Genomic DNA, 18,590 nt, shown 5'->3' with positions numbered 1-18,590 from the left:
TTTTATACCTGGGGGATTTCGGGTCTGTGATTGCATCATTGCCCGCAGTTTCCTGTCTGTCGTTTCGATTTTCCTTGCTCCACAACATACCCCGTTTCTCTGCTTTCTCCGGTGCAGTTTTCAGTTCTTGCGGATATCTTTCTAGTAAATGATTTCAAAACGGTCCATAGCCGAGGGCGGTGGCACTGGAGATTGGCACAGCCAAAAGGAGAGCAGCAGCACCCTCGTTTTTACGGACTTTTTCTATTTGTGGTTAATCTTGTTTTCGTTTGGTTTCAGTCGTGGGCAGAGGCATAAAGATTGGATGGGCGGGTCGGGGTGGGGTTTGATTGCGAGGCTGGTGTTGTTTCGTGCGTGCATGCCGTCTGGCTTGGACGGCCACGAGGTCCGTGAGAAGGCTGTGTGTTTCATGCGATGCACACAGGGTCTTCTTGCCTGCCATCTAGGCCTCGCTCGGCGCACATGTACGTCTCTCGTCGGAAGAAGCGGAGACGGAGCGGGAGGGGGCTGTGTGGTTCCAGCCAGTATCGTCGGACCGGGGAGGGGGAGGGGAGATTGCTACCTATGGATGGGTGGATGGGTGGATGGTTGCTTGTTGATGTTTTTCTTGGTGGCTGTACTCTATACTATCTTCTGGGTCCGGCGATGCGTTGCTTTGCTTGCTTTCGTTCCTGCCTTGCACTGCTCTTGTCTGTCTTCTTTTGCTTTTGCAACATACCCCCTTCAGCTTAGATAGTCCACAGCATGAACCCAGCGCGTGTTTTTTCCTTGCGTGTGTGTATAAAATGTGTGTGCGTACTGTATAAAAATTATGTGTGGCAGCAGACATTTAGACATGGAGTACGGAATAGTCAAATCGATCAATCAACTGGCCAAGCTGGACAGGGTCAAGCATAAGAGCTGCTCGACCAAGCACACACACGTTACTCCGTCTCCGACTCGCCAGCTACCTACCTGATCAGGCACGATGCGCGCTTTCTGCGTAAGGACGTGGTAAGAGCGACGGCGCGCCCCGGCCCAGGACCCTTCTTCCATTCCCCACACCGCTCATGGCCCTGCGCCGTGGGACGCGCGCCGTATCGATGCTTCTCCCTCAAGGAGCATTCCTGCCGCTTTTGAGCAGGACAGCACGGATAGGGCTAGGTACATAGGCAAGCATCGGCGCACGCGCCCCCCTGGGCCCGCCGCTCTGCTTTCCATATTTTCTTTCTGTTCGTGCAGCCTCCGGGCATTGTTGTTGTTGTTTTGTTCGGCGAGAGTAGGCTAGCTAGGTACAGTACATATGTAGCTTCGCTCGCGGGCTGCTGGAGCCGAACGGCGTACATACTTCGTACATGCATACGTATGGCGGTCGCAGCGAGCGGGTCACGAGGAGGGGTGAATAGCGGTGGGGGGAGGGGAGAGGGGAGGCAAAGCCGTGGTCTGCTCGTGTGCGTATCTGCTCAGCTCAGCTCAGCTCAGCTCAGCCGCCGGATCCGGCAGCGTGTTGTAGGGACTAGCGCGCCGCACAAAAGACGCGGGGGACGTGGGTGCGGCAGAAGTGCGATTGGCGGAGCGGCGGGGGTGGGACGGGGGTTGGGTGAGCAAGTGGCCCCGCCGGGGGCTGCTATTGTCGCTGTTGTGTCCGTGTGCGGCGCGGGGCGGGGGGTGGGCGTGACGTAAGAGGGTGGTCACTCTTGTTTGCGAGGCCGAGGGGGAGAGGATAATAGGTATATATAGAAGGGGTTGCTGCGCGGATGGGAGTGGCACTTCGCTGTCTTGAGTTGCTGCTTACCTACCTACTACTGCTGCTACGCTCTGTCGACGACTTACTACTACCTCCACCGACATCAACACCAACACCACCAGCAATACCAACAATCATGTCTTGCAACTGTGGCAACTCCTGCGGCTGCAGCGGCCCCAGCAACTGCTCTTGCGGTAGCAACTGCTCCTGCAGCTCCTGCGTAAGTGGTGGCCCCAGCAGCCCTTCTTTGTGTGTTGTTTTTGCGCTGACAGGCTAGAAGGGCAAATAAATTATTCGTTGGAGACGCGATGCGGTATGCAGAAGACGGTGATGTGGGCTGAGAGGGCGGTTTTGGAAGGGAAGAGAAGGGACTGCGATGCGTGTGCCGGTGATGGTGGGTGTTTAAGGTTTCCAAGAGGGTCTTGTGTTGAGGAATTTGGGGGTTGCGGAAGTGGCGGATGTGAGGCTGGAGTGAGGAGGCGTGTAGTTGGTTGAAATTTTATGTTAGCTGACTGACTTTCAGCCTTTCTTGCTTGTTTGCCGTTTTCTGGATTGGTGTTGTGGTGATAGGGGGTAGCGACGGTGTGGTGACATGTGGGGGGATGTGGTGTGGTTGATGTATGTTACCGATTGCCCGGTCTTTGAATCATGATATTATTGTCGTTTAACCGGTTTGCTCTGTTCGACAGGTCAGCCATTTGATGTCTGCTATCACTGTTGATTGGTTAGATGCATGCATTTGTCCAGTTGTTTGGTTCATGTTCCGATAGTCCGGTCTGTATAAGTGACTACAAGCTGACGGTACCAGAGCCAGATAGACAGTCGTTTGGCTAAGGTCATTTTGAGCGCACCTCCGGATGACGCCGAGATATGTAGCAGGCTGTAACAATATGCCAAAGCACTGCCCGAACACAACCGGTCTGGGCCTTACTCTCGTCGCAAAATGTCCACCAGCTCACCGGGTCTTGCTGCAAGCAAACCAACATCTAAAACGTGACTGAGAGGAAGAAGCATAAGGCAGAATCCAGCCCATCCAAAGACAGGTCCCAGGCAGGGTAGTCGACTCCAGCTTGCTTCCGGCCAGCACAGCATTTGGACTTTCCCATTCTCAATACCACAGCACACAAGCACGCTTTTACGAAAAAGCTCGCCCGCACGGCACCAAGTCCGCCTCCACAAGAAGCAGAACAGCGCCACCTCACCTCGTCTCCCGTCTCCGTCTCTTGTCCACATTTCCACCTAACGCCTCATACACCCACCTCAGCGGCGCCCGCACCGGCATCTGCACCGGCCTTCGTATCCGCGCCCACTGTCACAAATCCAGTGCGATGGTGGTGGTTCAGGCGCGTCGACGACTCTGATCGATGACGACGCGACTCGCGGGTGGCGGCGGCAACGGGCGCGTGGCGCGTCGAGGGCGGGAGAGAGAGAGGGGGGAACAACAAGACAGGGGCGGGACGGGATGGACGGGGAGGGTGGGAGCTTGGCGAGATTGTGCCAAATGTCGGTGGAGAGAGGGGTGATTAATTTGGCGAGATGGAGAGGGGGCGCGTTGGTGTGAGTTGTTGTGTTGTATTGTGGTAGAGAGGGCGATGGATCACGGTGAGCTGTGCCTGGCTGACTGGCTGACGAGCGAATGATGTCTCAAATCGCTGTATGCACGCGTGCAAGGGTTCTGTGGCTGGGGAATTAATCGAATATATTGGCCCTGTGGGCTTGTGGTACGTAGGCTGCGAGGGCAGCTGCGGTGTTCGTTGATTTATTCGGAGGCGAGGGGACACGACGCGACGCGATGCGATGCGATTGTTCTGTGCGTGCTCGAGGCAGAATTTTTCTTTCGTCGTGTGGAGGATTGTTTACGGGAGGAAAAAAGAGCCTTGCGAGGGATGTCGCGCTCGCACACAGTGGTCGGTGGCGTGGCTGAGATATTTCAGATCCAAGCAAATCTCGGGACGGGCGCCAGGCGAGATCGCGGAAGACGCGGTGGCGCATGTCAATCGCCAACCGAAAGCATAATCTCGCGACTAAGAACGCCCAAATGAGAACAATTTTTTCGTGAATGAGCGGGCGCCAGGGCGTTTTCCTGGCCAGTGCCGTGTTGGCGATGTGAGGAGAGCGATCTCTTGTGATTTACTCGTGCACATCACTTTACTTACACCTACGGACTATAGTCAAGACTGATTTTAATGATCGAGTTGATCAATAAATTCCGACAGTTAAAAAAGAAGTTTATCTATATAAACCTATCCGCCAATTAGGCGTGATTCTTTGCACACCCCTACCGTTATAAAAAGAAACGTGGTAAGCACATCGACGCTAAACATGGACCGGGTTGTATTGCGTCTTGTGCCAACGCTCCCAGTAGCTTACGGCATCGAGCGCTTCGACGTTCTTCTTGGATTGGTTGAGGCAGTCTCTCCCGGGACGGCGCCTTCGGGGATGGGATTGGAAAGTGGTGACGGCATGGTCTTGGTGATGGGGTATTCCTGGATGGACAGAGCGTCGGAGAGGCCGCGTCCAAGGTTTCAAGGGAACGGGAATGCAAGGCTGCGGAGAAGAAGTGTCCGGCTTGGTAAGGTAGAATGAGATAGAATGAGACGGACGAGAAGCGTGGTGTTCTCTCGGCCGAACTCCCTGCCCGTGTCTGCTCCTTCTCCTCTCGCTTCCTCTTGAGGCTGCAGCAAGAGCGTACAAGTCTGACAGAGCTGTGTCGGCCGCAGCTTCATGTAGCTCGCGCGTGGCGCACCAACCTGCGATGCGGGTCAGCTTTACTCGTACCGTGCGGTGTTGGATGCGGGGCCGCTCTGATCAGTTGGAGTTGCGTATCGTGTTGGTCTTTTTGCCCGCATATATATCAAATATCCATGGGGGCGGATAACCTGCAGGTAGGCTTGCAGGCTGGTTTCGCCGAGGGTCCTACTCCTACGGTTGTACCCTACTCTTAGCCTCTAGTTCCATGGCGTATAGATGGCATTGTCGTTAGCGCACGACGGAAAGTAGTTGAGGAGAATTTTTGTCATGGTCGATGCCGGCAGCAGTTCCTTTTTCACGCAGGCAGCAGACAGGGCGATATTTGGGCAGCGATGTTTGAGCGCATTGGCGTCGCTGCGAGCACGTCGACTAGCACTGGTTGCACGGCAGGGGTTCATCGTTGTACTTATGTCGTCGGCATAGGCTCAGACAGTCAACACATCGCCAACCCTAGCGCACACGTGCAGATCCATGCAGCGGCAACAGAGACTTCCGCCGCGATGGCACGAGATGCAAGTGGGCCTTGCGGCGTCGCAGACAAATCAGCTTTCTGTCTTCTTCATGCACGGCGGCCGGGTGCCAGAGAGACGGGAGGGGGCCCGTTGGCGTCAGGGCGTTAGGCAGGCCGACCAACGCCGGGAGTGCAGCAGGCCGATTGGCGACTGCGACGTTTCATGAGGCGTGCTGCTGCCAGGGGTGAGAGGAGAGGGTCAGGCCATGCCAGCAATAGTAGCTTTTCAACTGGATACACATCACATTCATCATTCACTCTCAATGTCCGGGCACCCCATCGAGTCGTGGAGCGCGGCCCGTCGATCTCATTGAGGCCAAGTGCTAGCTTCATCCGCACGTCGCATCGCCGCGCACGCGCGTGCGAGTCGTGGGTGCATGAAAGCCCACGCGGGCCTTTCTCCCCATCCCGCAGCCTCCCAAACGGCACATGGATCCCCTGCTGCGCAGCGCCAGGCCTCTCTCAATTTCATCGCTAGCGCCATCCGTCAAGCCCCCCCCGTACCCTAACCCTCCGGCCGGTCGTCCTTCCAATATCGCCCACGCCATCCCCCTCCCCTCCGCTCTTTTTGTCTCTCTCTCTCGCTTTCTCTCGTCGATTGCGGAGCCCCGTCTTGCCGCACTCTCCCACGACGACCTCTGCGTGTGGCGAGTCCGCTGCCACCCTCCTTTCCTTTCAACTACTACATCAACAAGCTGGCCTGACACGCCTCGATCCTCTTGGGTCCGCCAGCTGCTCCCCCAGCTCCCGGCTTAGCACCCGTTTCACTTGATCCTGTCAATTGCTTGCCGCAGTCTCTCGTTTCAACATGGCGCCTTCCCTGACCCTCCGCCCGCGCACTCGCGACGCCGACCGTCCCTCGACCAGCCAGGGCGGCGACACCAACCTGATCATTCCCAGCAGGACCTCGTCCCTCCACTCCCGGATCGCCCAGCCGCTGCCCTCGCAGCTCAACCAGAAGGCCAACCAGCGCGCTCCCAAGACCTTGACCCATGCCTACATGGTCTGCGGTGTCGGCCGCGAGCCGTCGCAGTGGGTCAAGGCTCCGCCGCCGTCCCAGGGCAAGATTCAGCACATGAAGGGCGCCGTCGGTCAGTTCTGGCTGCCTGAAATCCTCGGCAGCAGCCCCAGGCTGGAGCAGGACAACGAGATCGCCCGGTCCTTGCATGCTGCTATGCGGGTAAGTAATTCCGCCCTTTTCGCAAGGGCCTCGGCAAAACTATAAGATCGTCGTTATGATCGGACCGCAATGACTAACTCTCCATTTTCAGGCTTGCTTTCCCCACGATGTTGAGATATGCACTGGTAGGAGCCAGCCGCACTGCGTCCACCACTCTTTCGTTCTTCAACAGGATTCCTCTCATACCCTCTATGGCATTGCACTTCGCGTCTGGTCGCGCGCCGATGAGAAGAGGGCCGACACCATCCGCGATCTTCGCAAGCGGACGGAGCCCGAGTTCTACGACTCCCCGGAAGAGACCTACTGGATTCCCTACTGCCTGAGCTTCCTCTCCAGATATCCCCTGTACAACCTGCTTGGCGACTACCTTCGTGGCATGTGGATCCACTGGAACAAGGCCACCAATCTTTTCCACGCCGAGGAGGTTTCCCGCATCCTAAGCTTCCCCGCGCCGAGACTCAATGACCTGGTCAGGATCGACATGAAAGACTATGCGCTCTGCTACCAATTCCCTTCGTCTCCTACTGGTTTCCAGAACTTTGCCATGTGGCCGCTCTTCTGTTGCTTGTCGATTCCCAACATCGTCGGTGTCCTTGAGGCGGCAGTCTCGCCCACTAGGCGTATCATCTTTATCAGTCACTACCCCGCCATGCTCACTGTGGCAGCCGAGACTGTTCGCTTCTGCGTCCGCGTGTACGAATGGAGTGGTCTCTACGTTCCCGTTGTTCACGCCCGTCACGCCAAGAGCCTGGTCGAGGAGCCTGGTCCGTACATTATTGGTGTCACTGCCGAGTGCCGCACGCTCTTTACCGCGCCCAACGATGCATTGGTCGTTGACCTTGACCGCAACTTTGTCCTTACCTCGAGCCCGCCGACGGCGCTCAACCCTGGCCAGAGGACCAAGTTCATCACTCGCCTCACGCAAGCTTTGAATGGTGAGGTTACGCCCACTGGCGTGCCGCAGCACCTCCGGTCCGCCTACGGTGGCGGAAAGCTCGTCCCCGCCGGTCAGATCATTGTCATGCGCGGTGAGGTCGAGAGCATCCAGGATCCCACTTGGTGGAACCAGGATGCCGTTATGGGTGTTATGGACCACGTCTGCGAGAAGCTTGTAAGTTGTAACACGAACAGGATGCCCGGCTTTGTATTAACGATTGCTTCAGGGACGCAACTCCGGCGTGAAGGCCATCTTTGGTGGCCAACAGAAGAAGCCATTGATGACCAAGGTTTCCATGAGGCACCTTAACGAGATTGTCCGCGAGCGCAACCAGTACTCCCGTGATGCCATGGAGGCGTGGCAGGACTTCATCAACCTCAAGGGCAGGATGGACACCGAGCTCTCCAAGGTCTCTAAGAGGAACAACTTCCTTGTTGAGGAGCTTGAGAGCTGGAAGCAGCAGTTCCTTAAGTTCCAGACCTTTGCCGAGCAGCTCACCAAGGAGACCCAGGAGCTCAAGGTCAAGATTGAGAGCCACAAGCGCGAGAACCGTCGTCTCAACAACCTCATCGACCAGCAGAAGGACGACACCTCCAGGCTCACTGTTCGCCTTTCTGGAACCGAGAAGCAGCGCGACGACGCCCTGGAAGCTCTTGTGCTGCAGCAAGAAATTGCCGAGGAGCTGGAACGCGAGAGGAAGCGCAACGGCAAGGAGTTGTCTTCGCTTGAGCAACACAACTCTCAGCTTCTTCGCCAGAGGGATGAGGCGCAGCGGGTTGTTCTTCACCTGCGTGCCCTGATTGACGGCCAAGCGCACCACATGGAGCACATTGTCAAGTCTCTGAACACTGCCCCTGAAATTCAGGACTACATCTCTGGCGCGTTCGAAAAGGTCCCGGATGAGCCTGCATCGGAAGAGGAGGTCCAGGAGCATGAGAACGAGAAGGAGGAAGAAACCCCGGCGAAGCCAGCCGACGAACAGGCTGAGGTTGGATCGCTCCGTGGTTTCCGGGGCTTGGAGTCGAGGGCGTCATCTCGGGCCTACAGCAGAGCCAGCACCCTGAACGCCGGCCATGCGGACGGTGAGGACGTCAGCCAGGACATGGAGGCGAGGCTGCTCAACAGCCCGCTCTCCCGTAAGCGCCTTTCCCAGCTGAGCATGGCGGACGTCGCTGACAGGCACCTCCGCGACAAGACTGATGCCATTGCCTACATCATCAGAAACATCTCTGAGCAATGCGCAGCGGCCGTCGAGGGCCTACAGCTCGCCCAACGGGCTGACGTCGATGAGGACCAGATGGCTCACGGGCGCCGCGAATCGGTGGCCGAGTCGGACGATGGCACCATTGATGGTACGACGGGTCTGACGACGGGCAGCGATGCGGGGGACGAGGACTCGAGCTTTCTTCACCCGGGCCGCCACTCGCACTCGAGCATCCCGCCGACGCCGGACTTAGTGCACGGATACCGGTCGAGCACTGCGCTGTCGTACGCGAGCGCGTCGACGACGCCCGAGAGGCACAGCATGCAGCACTACAAGAACGAGGACGCGGTGGACGTGCCGACCAAGATCATTGAGCACGACCACGAGCCGTTCGACCCGGTGCTGCACGAGCTCGAGGGCCACCACATCGCGCCGGTGTCCAAGTACGCACACAACATCAACCGGAGGTCCACCCAGCATCTCCGCTACAGCCATCGGGGATAGAGGACGAGGCCGCTGAGGCTTCGGATGCATTTTCTGGAGAGTGTTTAAAAATACCCTATGATGTTACTGCCGGCTTGCTTTCTCTTTCCTTGTACTTACGGGGGCCCCTTTTTTACATTTCGCTTCTTTGCCACGTCGACGAAGCTGGACGGGGTGGTGTTATTTGGCCATAGTACCCTTTTGTTGCTCATTTGACGGACGTTTTCCTTTGCTTTGCACGAACTGTGGACTCTGTTGGAGAGTCGCGGGAGTGGCCGCCAAGCGTGCGGCGACAACCATGTCGATCGTTTCATTCCCTCTTTTGCTTTTTCTTCTGCCGCGACGCGGAGCGGGGACGGCAGACCAGCTGCCAGGAACTGACCGCGGGCGGCCAATGGAAGCGCTCTACCCGGCAAGGGGGAGACGCATTACAAACCCACACTCGCTCATTCAATCTCTCACTCTCAGCAAATATTCCCTTTGAACAAAGCCATGCACGGAGGCGGCGGCTCAAAAGTAGCCGTGGTGGATCTTTTTTTGTACTCTAGGTAGATGGCGTGTTTTCCCTTTCGTTAGTTTTGCTTTTCTGTGGATAGGACCTAGCTAGCTAGCCATCACGAGAATGTCGATTTACTGCTTAGTAGCCATGTCCCTGCGCGCGATGGTTGCTGCGCCGCGGCTTTGATGCACGTAACCGGGGCGGCGCTAAGGTGCAGCGAATTGGAACGGGGCCCCTGCGCTAGAGAGTCGGGGGGAAGAGGGCAGGCAAAGGCAAATACGGATGATGCATGGCGCGACGCCTCGCCCGGCCTGGGCGCGACTGGGTTGGCTACGCGTAGAGTGGGCGGCGGAGGGAGCAGCAGGGTTGCGGAACGGCGCGTGGCGCAGTCTCCTTCACATCGCCATCACTAGCCTCGCTGCTTGCTGACGGTGGTGACTGCTGGCTCGGCTCAGCTCAGCTGGGTCGTCGATTGCCGGGAGAGTACACATATATATGTAGGTACGCTGGCTGGCGTGACTGACAGCCCGAGTGACTGCCTGAGCCTCGACGCCGTGATACCCGCTGCCGTATTCACTCTTCCCCAGCTGCGCCCTTTCCTTCTCTACTTCATCTTCTCCTTCTATTTTCTTTTCTTTCCTTTCCTTTCCACGACACTCGTTTTCGACTCTCCGTAATGCAATGACGCCCCGCGCCGAGACCACAATGCTGCCCCTCCTTCCTCTTTTGCTGCTGCTCCTCAGCATCTGCACCACCGCGCTTGCCGACACCGCCGCCGTCGCAGCTGCTGCAATTTCCTGGCAGTCTCCCACCAACGTCTCGCTGCTGCGCGACAACTCGGCCAACTGCACCTGCTACGCCATCACCACGCGCGACGGCACAGTCGATGACGGATCCGATGCCGACGTCCAGGCCTACTTCGCCTACCACCGCTTCTACGACTTCCGCGGTCTGGCTGGCACTGCGAAGCAGTTCTCCAACACGCCGGATCCCGTTGACGAAGACCAAGATGAGGGCGCTGAGGATGTCGAGGACCCCATCGTCATGAACTCGGATGCTTGGAACAGCGAGTGGGGTATTCAGAACTGGGGCAAGAATGCCACGGAAGAATTTCCTGTGCGCATGGTCAATTCCCCGAGGAACATCTACATCAGTATGTCTCCTGGTATACGCGAGACCTTCAAGGTCGACGATGCTAATGCTTTGCGCTGCAGGCCAGACCAGCGTCTCGGATGCCGGTACCGACGGCTCGACGAACTCACTCCCGACTTATCTGACGCTTCGTACTGTGCGCCTGCCCGACTTTCAATCTGCCGCAGAGATTGAGCACGAGCAAAAGAACCTGATGCACGCATCTGTGCGTATGCGGGCGCGCGTCGTGGGTGCGCCTGGCGCCGTCGCTGGCTTCTTTACCTTCATCGACGACGACAACGAGAGCGATGTCGAGATTCTGACGGATGACCCAAAGGGCGTGATCCGGTGAGCCATTGCCTCCTTCACATCATCTCCTCGCGCCCCGCTAACACCTCTACCCCATAGCTACACGAACCAACCCTCCGTCAAAGACGGCGACGAAGTCCCCGAGTCTAGCGCGCGCGTCAATGCGCTCCCGGATTGGGACGACTGGCAAACCCACCGCATTGACTGGTTGCCGTACCGCAGCGCCTGGTACATCAACGGCGAGCTCACGGCCACCAACACGTACAGCATCCCGCGCCGCCCCTCGTATCTCGTCCTCAACATGTGGAGCGACGGCGGCGAATGGAGCGGCAACATGTCGGTCGGCGGCGTCGCAGAGTTGCAAGTCCAGTGGGTCGAAATGCTGTTCAACACGTCCGGACCTGTTGAAGGACCAGGCGATCAAGACGACAAGCGCAAGATGAAGCGGACGAATGCCCACGCCAAGCGCGGCGTGCCGGTGTTGGAGAAGCGCAAGAAGAAGAAGAAGCACTGCGACGTTGTCTGCGCCATTGACGACGTGGACCGCGTCGGCTATCCCGAGGTCAGGCACGTCTCGAGCTTGGCTGCGGCGGTGGCGGCGCCCGCGCTCGGCGCGTGGGGCTTGCTGGGCATGGCGGCGCTCGTGGCGTTGATGGCTGGGCTGTGAGGTTCCTTGCGAGTCGATGGTGGTGGCTTTCCTATGTGCTTTTTCTGCTACTGAGATGGTGGGCCGTTGTGCCTGTCTACTTATGACGATGATAATGCTGATATGTCAGCGCGTCTACTGCTGCTGTCTGTCCCCTTTTATATGGGACTAGCTAGACTTTTATATACCCATCACGATTGCCGAGAACGGCTGTTCATCTTGAAGTACGATTTTGCGCTCAAGTATGTGTATGTACCGAAACCCTCGCTGGCTAAAGTGATGCGAAATGACACGACGTACATACAATCGCACGCGGAGACAGCAATCGAATACAAAAAAAACTTCGCCGTGAAAGACAGGAAAATGCCTACAACGTCCTAAACCAACAACAAGTAAGCACCTACAAATACCCACACCTAAACATCCTTAGTGCGCTCCTCGCCCTCCTGGATCCACCTCTCCAGCGCCTCACGATCCCGGATCCTAAACCCGACCTTGAACGGCTTCGGCTCGAGCGTCAAGCCCGTAGGCAAGGCATTCGCCTCCAACGCATCCAGAATCGGCATGTCCTCTTCCTTCCGGGGCGGGACAAAAACAAACGCGCTAATCAGCCGCACAAACGCGGTGTACAGTTCGCGGTTGGCGAGATGGCTGCCGGCGCACATGCGGCTGCCAGCGCCGTAGCCATAGTGCGGGGTGCCTTGGACCTCGGGGCCGCCGTCCTCAGCGGACTTGAGGTAGCGCTCTGGCGCGAAAGTGAAAGGGTCAGCGAAGTGCGCCTCGTCGTAGTCGGCGGCGTAGGCGTTCATGTAGAAGGTTGTTCCCGCGGGGATGAGGGCGTTGTTGTAGGCGATGGGCTTGGTGGAGACGCGGGGGAGGCAGATGGGGATCACGCTCCAGTAGCGCAACACTTCTTTCACGAGCGCGGTGATGTAGGGCAGTTTTTCCTCCGTCAGGCACCGCGTCCATGCGTCCCCGTCTGGGTAGACGCGTTGGATTTCCGCGTAGGCCTTTTCTTGGATGCGTTGGCCGGAGGGGCTGGTTAGGGAGGCGATGCCCATGATTAGGTTCCCTGGAACGGTGTCTAGACCCGCGGACACCATGGTCAGGCAGATGGATTTGATTTCGGCTTCGTTGAGCTTGGCGTCGGGGTCCTTGATGATGTTGCCCGTGATGCAGGGCTTGTCGGTGCCAGTGGCGATCTTCTCTTTCAGCATGTCCAGCAGCGTCGTCATGTACGCGTCGCGGCGCCTGCGGTACTCTTCCGCGCCCGAGTTGATCTTGCTGGGCAGCAGGCGCAGCAGCGGAATGTAGTCCTGCCAGTTATTGCTCGTGCTGCGGAAATTGGATATCTCGCGCTCGACGTGGACGATTTCCTTGAGCAGGGCGTCGTCGACGTTGCCCGCGATGCGGATGCCGTAGTTCAGCGTCAGCGACGTGTTGAGCGCGAAGCGCTGGAAGTACGGCGTCGGGTCGACGTCCTTGGCGCCGTTGGCGCTGTCCTGCAGCATCTCGGCGATGCTGACCGACGACTCCAGGTCGATGATCGGCATGTACGACTGCACGGCTGGCCGGTTCAGCGCCGTGGCGGCGGCCTTGCGCCGCTGTTTGCAGGACTCGTCCCAGGGTGACGTCCCGATCGTGAAGCCCTGCGAGCTCGACACCACTGTGTGGAAGGTGTGCAGCCGCGGCCGCGAGATCAGCGCTGACTGGTTGCTGATCCACAGCTGGCGGACGGAGTTGAACGAGTTGGCGAAGACTATCCTCTGCCACAGCACAAGCTGGTGTGAGCAACAATAACAACAACACGGGTTTTCGGCTGGTCTGGAGCATCTTCTTCTTCTTAGGTACTCACCCTGTTCCCTAGCCGCACCTGAAATACGGGTCCGTATTTCTTCGACCATTCGCGCGCGACTTTGGCGTGCGCCTCGCCCATCTGCAGCAGGTTTCCAAACAGCGGCACGCCGGGGATCTCCGGGAGGCCCTTGATCTTGGGGATGTCCGTCCGGTTTAGGAGGCGGTAGATGAAGTAGATGGCCGAGATGACGGCAAGAGCCACGACTTGGAAGGACATGGTCGCGGTCGAGGCTTGAAAGATAAAAGAAAAGAAAACAGAAGACGTCGTTTTTTATATATCAAATAAATGTGATATCAACGCGCTGACTGGTAGGAGAATGGAGAAAGGGAAGAGTGGCTTTGGAAGTGTGACCAGATGCAACAGGCAGGTCGAGGTCAGACCTATATACATACGACGTGCACACGTAGGCCATGGGACTGCAAGCATTCGGGGGCCAAGCCCCTGGTGATCTTCAACGGTGCAGGTGTTTCCGCACAATAAGTCCATATTGATTGGCCAGAGGTCCCTGCAACGCCTGAGATATCCTATCCCATGGCTGGCCTAAGGGCTCGAGCGACGGACGTCACTCCAGAGTGTGCAAGCTTTTGGTGGGTGTGTGGGACAGGTGGCCCAAGCTCCCACCCGCCGCGGAATTATCACCGTAGGAAGCTACTAGGGAGAATGCTCGGGGTGCTTTCGGCTACCCTCTAGTACACACACCTACTGTAGGTGTGCCTACTGGAATTCAAACTGCAGAGCTGGCTCGATCCTGCCGACACAAGTACCGAAGCCCACCAGAGCTTCCGCGTCGTCCCCGCAGACTCCCGCAATGCTAATCTCGTCTCCGTCCTCTAGGAACTTCCGCTCCTCGCCTCCTTCGAGCTTAATGCTCGACTTGCCGTTCTCGTTCTGCTCCAGTAGACTGCCCCGCTCGTTCGCCTCCTTTCCGCTTATCGTCCCGGAACCAAGCAGGTCTCCGACGTTGAAAGGACAGCCGGTGATGGAGTGGTGCGCGAGCATCTGCGGGAAAGAAAAGAGCAGATTCTTCGAGTTGCTTTGGCTGATCGTCGTCGATTTATCCGAGCCGGCTAAACTCTTTTGTCAGGTATATGTCTCTCAACAGCTGGAGTATACGTATACTCACTTTTCAAGTCAACCTGCAGCTTGATATCGTAAACAGTCTTCTCCCGCTTCTCTTTCAGGTAGGGCAACACGTCTGCATCGTTCTCCAAGCCCTTTGTCAAGAACGGCTCGAGAGCTTCCGCCAGCACAACCCACGCACTGATGGTCGTCCCGAAGTTCTTCGCATTGAACGGCCCCAGCGGGACATATTCCCACGCCTGGATGTCTCTTGCGGACCAGTCGTTCATGAGGACAACGCCGAACAGGCAGTGTTCCGCTTCATCTATGGGAATGGGCTCACCCAGTTTCGTGTTCTTGCACACGAAAGCTCCCAGCTCCAGCTCAATGTCCAGTTTGCGACACGGCGAGAAGATGGGCTTCTTTACTTCTGCAGTGGGGTTCTCAAGGATCTGGCCGCTCGGTCGTCGGATCGGTGTCCCGGAGACAACGACAGAGGACGCTCTGCCGTGATAGCCTACCGGCAGGTACTTGTAGTTGGGCTGTAACGCATTGCTGGCACCACGGAACAAGACACCCACGTTGAAGGCGTGATTCAGGCCGGCATAAAAGTCGGTATAATCTCCAATCTTGAAGGGCAGGTGCATCTGCACGTCCTTGAGCGGGATGAGGGCCGCCTTTTGCAAGCTAGCATTGTCCTTGAGCACCTTTGGGTGCGGGGTGTTCTCCCAGAAGATGTCTTGGATGTACTTGCGGACGATGCTGTGCATTGGGCGGCCCAAAGCGGCAAAGGCGTTTAGGGTCGGCTCGGAGAAGACTTTCTGGTGGGGCTGGATGGTGGAAAGAGCCAAGAAGCCATCGTGGGACGCGAAGGCGTCGAGGTCCAAGGCATGGTCTCCGACTGCGACGGCTACGCGGGGAGTGGCTGACGAGGCAGTCGAGATGACGCCAAAGGGGATGTTGGCGAGGGAAAAGTGCGAGCCCTTGGGTATGGAGAACCACGAGCGGAGGGGCGGCATTGCGGGCGGCGGAGTGAGAATGGAGTGGAAGCGGGGTCTGGTCTGGATGATGTGGATGGTAAGTAGCGGGTGCAGCCGTAGTTATCCGCGCGCATGTTGACGGAACGCTTCCGCAAGGGAGCTCGGTTGGCGCCGGGCGATCATGGCTTCCCCGCAGCGCTTTCGCTCGCGTCAGGCCTCCGTTCCGCACCCTCATGCTGCCATCCGCTCCCAGCAAACGTAGCAGCATGCCGTCCAGCTCCTCCATCCGAGAGCCCGAGGCCGTTTCGGGTGTCGGCCTGTCGCCCGCCATCTCCTGCTACGAAGATCCCAATAAACCCTCGCCCGCCCAGCTGCGCCAGCAACGCTTCTGGTACAAGTTGCTGCGACGCTTTCGTCCCGACAAGGTCGACGACAAGCTGCCTAAGAGCTTTGTGCCTTTGACCGAACGCAACCTGACCGAGTTCTTCAACCCTGACTACAACGACGAGCACGATGCCTTCCACGAAATTCGCGGTCCCCGAAAGCTATCGATACCAGAATGGCTTCAACTCCTACCATGAGTACGTCGTCGACGCTCTCTTTGTCCCACAGCAGCTGATAGCCCACCCAACGCAGGACCGAGGCCGTAGAGGGTGCCCTCCCCGTAGGGACCAACTCTCCACAGCAGCCTCCGTATGGGCTGTACGCCGAGAAGCTGTCCGGCACGGCCTTTACGGCGCCGCGGGCAGAGAACCTGCAGTCGTGGCTGTACCGCATCCTGCCCGCGTCGGCGCACACCAACTTCGAGCCGCGCGAGCACGCGACCTTCAACACCAACCCGGAGAACAAGCCGCACGAGAAGATCCACCAGATCCCGAACCAGCTGCGGTGGGACCCGTTCGACCTGGACGAGAGCGTCGACTGGGTGCACTCGCTGCACCTGCTGGCCGGCGCCGGCAACCCGACGATGAAGAGCGGCATCGGTATCTACATCTACGCCGCGGGCAAGGACATGAATGAGCGCGAGGCCTTCTACTCGGCCGACGGCGACTTCCTCATCGTGCCGCAGCACGGCGTGCTAGACGTACAGACGGAGCTGGGCAAGCTGCTGGTGCGGCCCAACGAGATCTGCGTCATCCCGCGCGGCGTGCGATACCGGGTGACGCTGCCGCAGGGCCCGGTGCGCGGCTACATCCTCGAGCTGTACCAAGGGCACTTCCAGCTGCCGGAGCTAGGGCCGATCGGGAGCAACGGGCTGGCGAACGCGCGCGACTTCCAGGCGCCGGTCGCGCACTTCGACGAGGACACGGCCAGCGAGTGGACGCTGCTCTCCAAGTTTGCGGGCCACCTCTTCGCGGCCAAGCAGACGCACACGCCCTTTGACATTGTCGCCTGGCACGGCACGTACTACCCGTACAAGTACGACCTGGGGCGCTTCAACACAATCGGCAGCGTGTCGTTCGACCACCCAGATCCGTCCATCTACACGGTGCTGACGGCGCAATCGGACCACCCGGGCACTGCCGTCGCCGACTTTGTCATCTTCCCCCCGCGCTGGCTCGTCGCCGAAGACACGTTCCGCCCGCCCTGGTACCATCGCAACACGATGAGCGAGTTCATGGGCCTCGTCACGGGCCAGTACGACGCCAAGATCGGCGGGGGCTTCCAGCCCGCCGGCGCCAGCCTGCACAACGTCATGGCGGCGCATGGGCCGGACGCGGCGACGCACGCGGCCGCCAGCGCCGCGGCTCTCAAGCCCCAGAAGGTGGGCGAGGGCAGCTTGGCCTTTATGTTTGAGAGCTGCCTCATGGTCGGCGTTACCGAGTGGGGGCTCAGCAAGTGCAGGAAGGTCCAGGCTGACTATAATGCTGAGAGCTGGGAGCCGTTGAAGCCGCGGTTTAAGCGGCCGACGCCCGCGGCCGTGAGGGTGGATGAGGGAAGTAAGTAAAGTAGGTGTGGTCACATTAGATGGATGGGTGGAAGGAGGAGGGAGGGTTGAGTTCCGTTTTAGTCCGTTTAGTTATGCTTGGATCTAGGATCCAGATTTTCTTTTGAAGATGGGAAGTTTTTCTCTCGGTATGTAGTTGGCTAGTTGGTTAGTACTCCGTAGCGACGACGGACGGAAGAAGGATCGGGTCGGGACGGGTCGTTCGCTACCTAGCTCTCTACCTAGTCAGTCATCTAGCTCTAGCTCTAGCTCTCTAGTCATCTCTTTTGGCTACTAGGTACGTACGTGGGTAGGTAGGTAGGTAATACGCATCTGCTGTTATGTCTGCATGCACACTGGGAGTGCCTTACCAAGTAAGGTGGTTCTCGACCCTACGCCCAGCTATATAGGTAGTATCCCGTCCGAACCCGAACACCGAACAATAATTCAATTAATTAGCCAGCCAGCCAGTTCGTCATCTATCTATCTCTATACATAGGTATCCCAACCAAGTCCAAGTCCAACATGCCTCACCCACCCATGTCTACCTACCTACGTACCTTTCTTTTCTTCCTCTTTCTTTTACTGATTGATTGATTAATTAATTAATGAGACAACTAACACCCTCCTAACGACAAACAGACAGACAGACAGACAGTTCACACACACACACACACACACACACACGTGCGCAACCCACCACACCGGGGGGGGTATGCCGATCCCTACCCCGGGGCTCGATAACCTTAAGGAACTTACTCATAACCTTAAGCGCCCATGATCCTCACAAGTCACAACCCTACGTCGTAGATCAAAGCGCACGGACGATCACTGCGTTCGGCCGCCACCACCACCACCACCACCACCACCACAGCAAATTCACGGAGGGAGGGGGCATACATCGTCGGCTCTTAAAAAAAAAAAAAGCTTGCATTACAGCTCTCTCTCTCTCTCTCATTGGCCGAGGTCGTGTCATTATCTACGCCACATAGTTTCGTCCATGGCCCTGGTACTCGTACTCGTACTCGTAGACCCTAAGGTAGGTAGGTAGGTAGAGGCCGAGCCATCATGCCCTAGCCTGCCTGCAAAATCACAGAAGAAGAAGGAAAAAAGTGGTATCAAACACATCTGTGCTCGTCGTCGATCGCCCGTCGCTCACACAACACCGTGCTAGCACTCCCTGCACACGCGCGAAGCGGTAATGCTTTTCAGACTGCAGACTGCGTCTGCTGCTTACAGCAGCGCGGCAGCGCAGACGGCCATGACGAGCGCGGCAGCGCCCGACGCGACGCCGTTGCGGCCGGCGGCGTTCTGGCCGGCGGCGGAGGAGGGGCTCGAGCTGGGAGAGCCGGTGGACGAGGCCGACGAGCCGCTGCCCGAGCTGGAGGC

General features: G+C 58.0%; 6 protein-coding genes across 6 annotated transcripts; 4 read left to right on the top strand and 2 right to left on the bottom strand.

Annotated features, from left to right (window-relative positions):
- Nucleotides 1–57: 57 nt before the first annotated feature.
- On the top strand, nt 58–938 carry K452DRAFT_120962 (uncharacterized protein). Its single transcript, XM_033535175.1, has one exon. The coding sequence runs from the start codon at nt 149–151 to the stop codon at nt 734–736; it is 588 nt and encodes a 195-aa protein (XP_033401221.1). The 5' UTR covers nt 58–148; the 3' UTR covers nt 737–938.
- Nucleotides 939–5,796: 4,858 nt separating this feature from the next.
- On the top strand, nt 5,797–8,967 carry K452DRAFT_342267 (uncharacterized protein; the record flags this gene model as incomplete). The annotated part of the gene is made up of 3 exons (XM_033545394.1): nt 5,797–6,168; nt 6,260–7,279; nt 7,332–8,967. The coding sequence occupies 3 exons, from the start codon at nt 5,797–5,799 to the stop codon at nt 8,811–8,813; spliced, it is 2,874 nt and encodes a 957-aa protein (XP_033401220.1). The 3' UTR covers nt 8,814–8,967.
- A 1,029-nt stretch (nt 8,968–9,996) lies between these two features.
- On the top strand, nt 9,997–11,398 carry K452DRAFT_295132 (glycoside hydrolase family 16 protein; the record flags this gene model as incomplete). The annotated part of the gene is made up of 3 exons (XM_033541777.1): nt 9,997–10,444; nt 10,506–10,770; nt 10,831–11,398. 3 exons carry the CDS (start codon nt 9,997–9,999, stop codon nt 11,396–11,398), a joined length of 1,281 nt encoding a protein of 426 aa, XP_033401219.1.
- A 395-nt stretch (nt 11,399–11,793) lies between these two features.
- On the bottom strand, nt 11,794–13,451 carry K452DRAFT_355949 (uncharacterized protein; the record flags this gene model as incomplete). The annotated part of the gene is made up of 2 exons (XM_033546007.1): nt 11,794–13,143; nt 13,233–13,451. The coding sequence occupies 2 exons, from the start codon at nt 13,449–13,451 to the stop codon at nt 11,794–11,796; spliced, it is 1,569 nt and encodes a 522-aa protein (XP_033401218.1).
- A 168-nt stretch (nt 13,452–13,619) lies between these two features.
- K452DRAFT_264588 (uncharacterized protein) lies at nt 13,620–15,394 on the bottom strand. Its single transcript, XM_033538702.1, has 2 exons — nt 14,359–15,394; nt 13,620–14,302 (listed from the first exon to the last, which is right to left on the bottom strand). The coding sequence occupies exons 1-2, from the start codon at nt 15,311–15,313 to the stop codon at nt 13,950–13,952; spliced, it is 1,308 nt and encodes a 435-aa protein (XP_033401217.1). The 5' UTR covers nt 15,314–15,394; the 3' UTR covers nt 13,620–13,949.
- A 131-nt stretch (nt 15,395–15,525) lies between these two features.
- Nucleotides 15,526–17,635, top strand: K452DRAFT_243586 (uncharacterized protein). Its single transcript, XM_033537915.1, has 2 exons — nt 15,526–15,855; nt 15,911–17,635. The coding sequence occupies exons 1-2, from the start codon at nt 15,788–15,790 to the stop codon at nt 17,220–17,222; spliced, it is 1,380 nt and encodes a 459-aa protein (XP_033401216.1). The 5' UTR covers nt 15,526–15,787; the 3' UTR covers nt 17,223–17,635.
- Nucleotides 17,636–18,590: the final 955 nt, after the last annotated feature.

Source organism: Aplosporella prunicola (assembly GCF_010093885.1).
Source record: "Aplosporella prunicola CBS 121167 unplaced genomic scaffold K452scaffold_4, whole genome shotgun sequence".
Classification (NCBI taxonomy): domain Eukaryota; kingdom Fungi; phylum Ascomycota; class Dothideomycetes; order Botryosphaeriales; family Aplosporellaceae; genus Aplosporella; species Aplosporella prunicola.
The sequence above is the reverse complement of the archived record's forward strand: the minus strand, read 5'-3'. Positions and strand labels throughout refer to the sequence as shown.

What these genes read in the sequence shown, in the direction of transcription:
- K452DRAFT_120962 (XM_033535175.1), top strand. Translation starts at nt 149, where the DNA reads ATGATTTCAAAACGGTCCATAGCCGAGGGCGGTGGCACTGGAGATTGG.
- K452DRAFT_264588 (XM_033538702.1), bottom strand. Translation starts at nt 15,313, where the DNA reads ATGCCGCCCCTCCGCTCGTGGTTCTCCATACCCAAGGGCTCGCACTTT. An exon ending in GCTGCAGGTTGACTTGAAAA is followed by an intron (nt 14,303 to 14,358) that starts GTGAGTATACGT and finishes AAAAGAGTTTAG; the next exon opens with CCGGCTCGGATAAATCGACG.
- K452DRAFT_243586 (XM_033537915.1), top strand. Translation starts at nt 15,788, where the DNA reads ATGCCTTCCACGAAATTCGCGGTCCCCGAAAGCTATCGATACCAGAAT. An exon ending in GGCTTCAACTCCTACCATGA is followed by an intron (nt 15,856 to 15,910) that starts GTACGTCGTCGA and finishes CACCCAACGCAG; the next exon opens with GACCGAGGCCGTAGAGGGTG.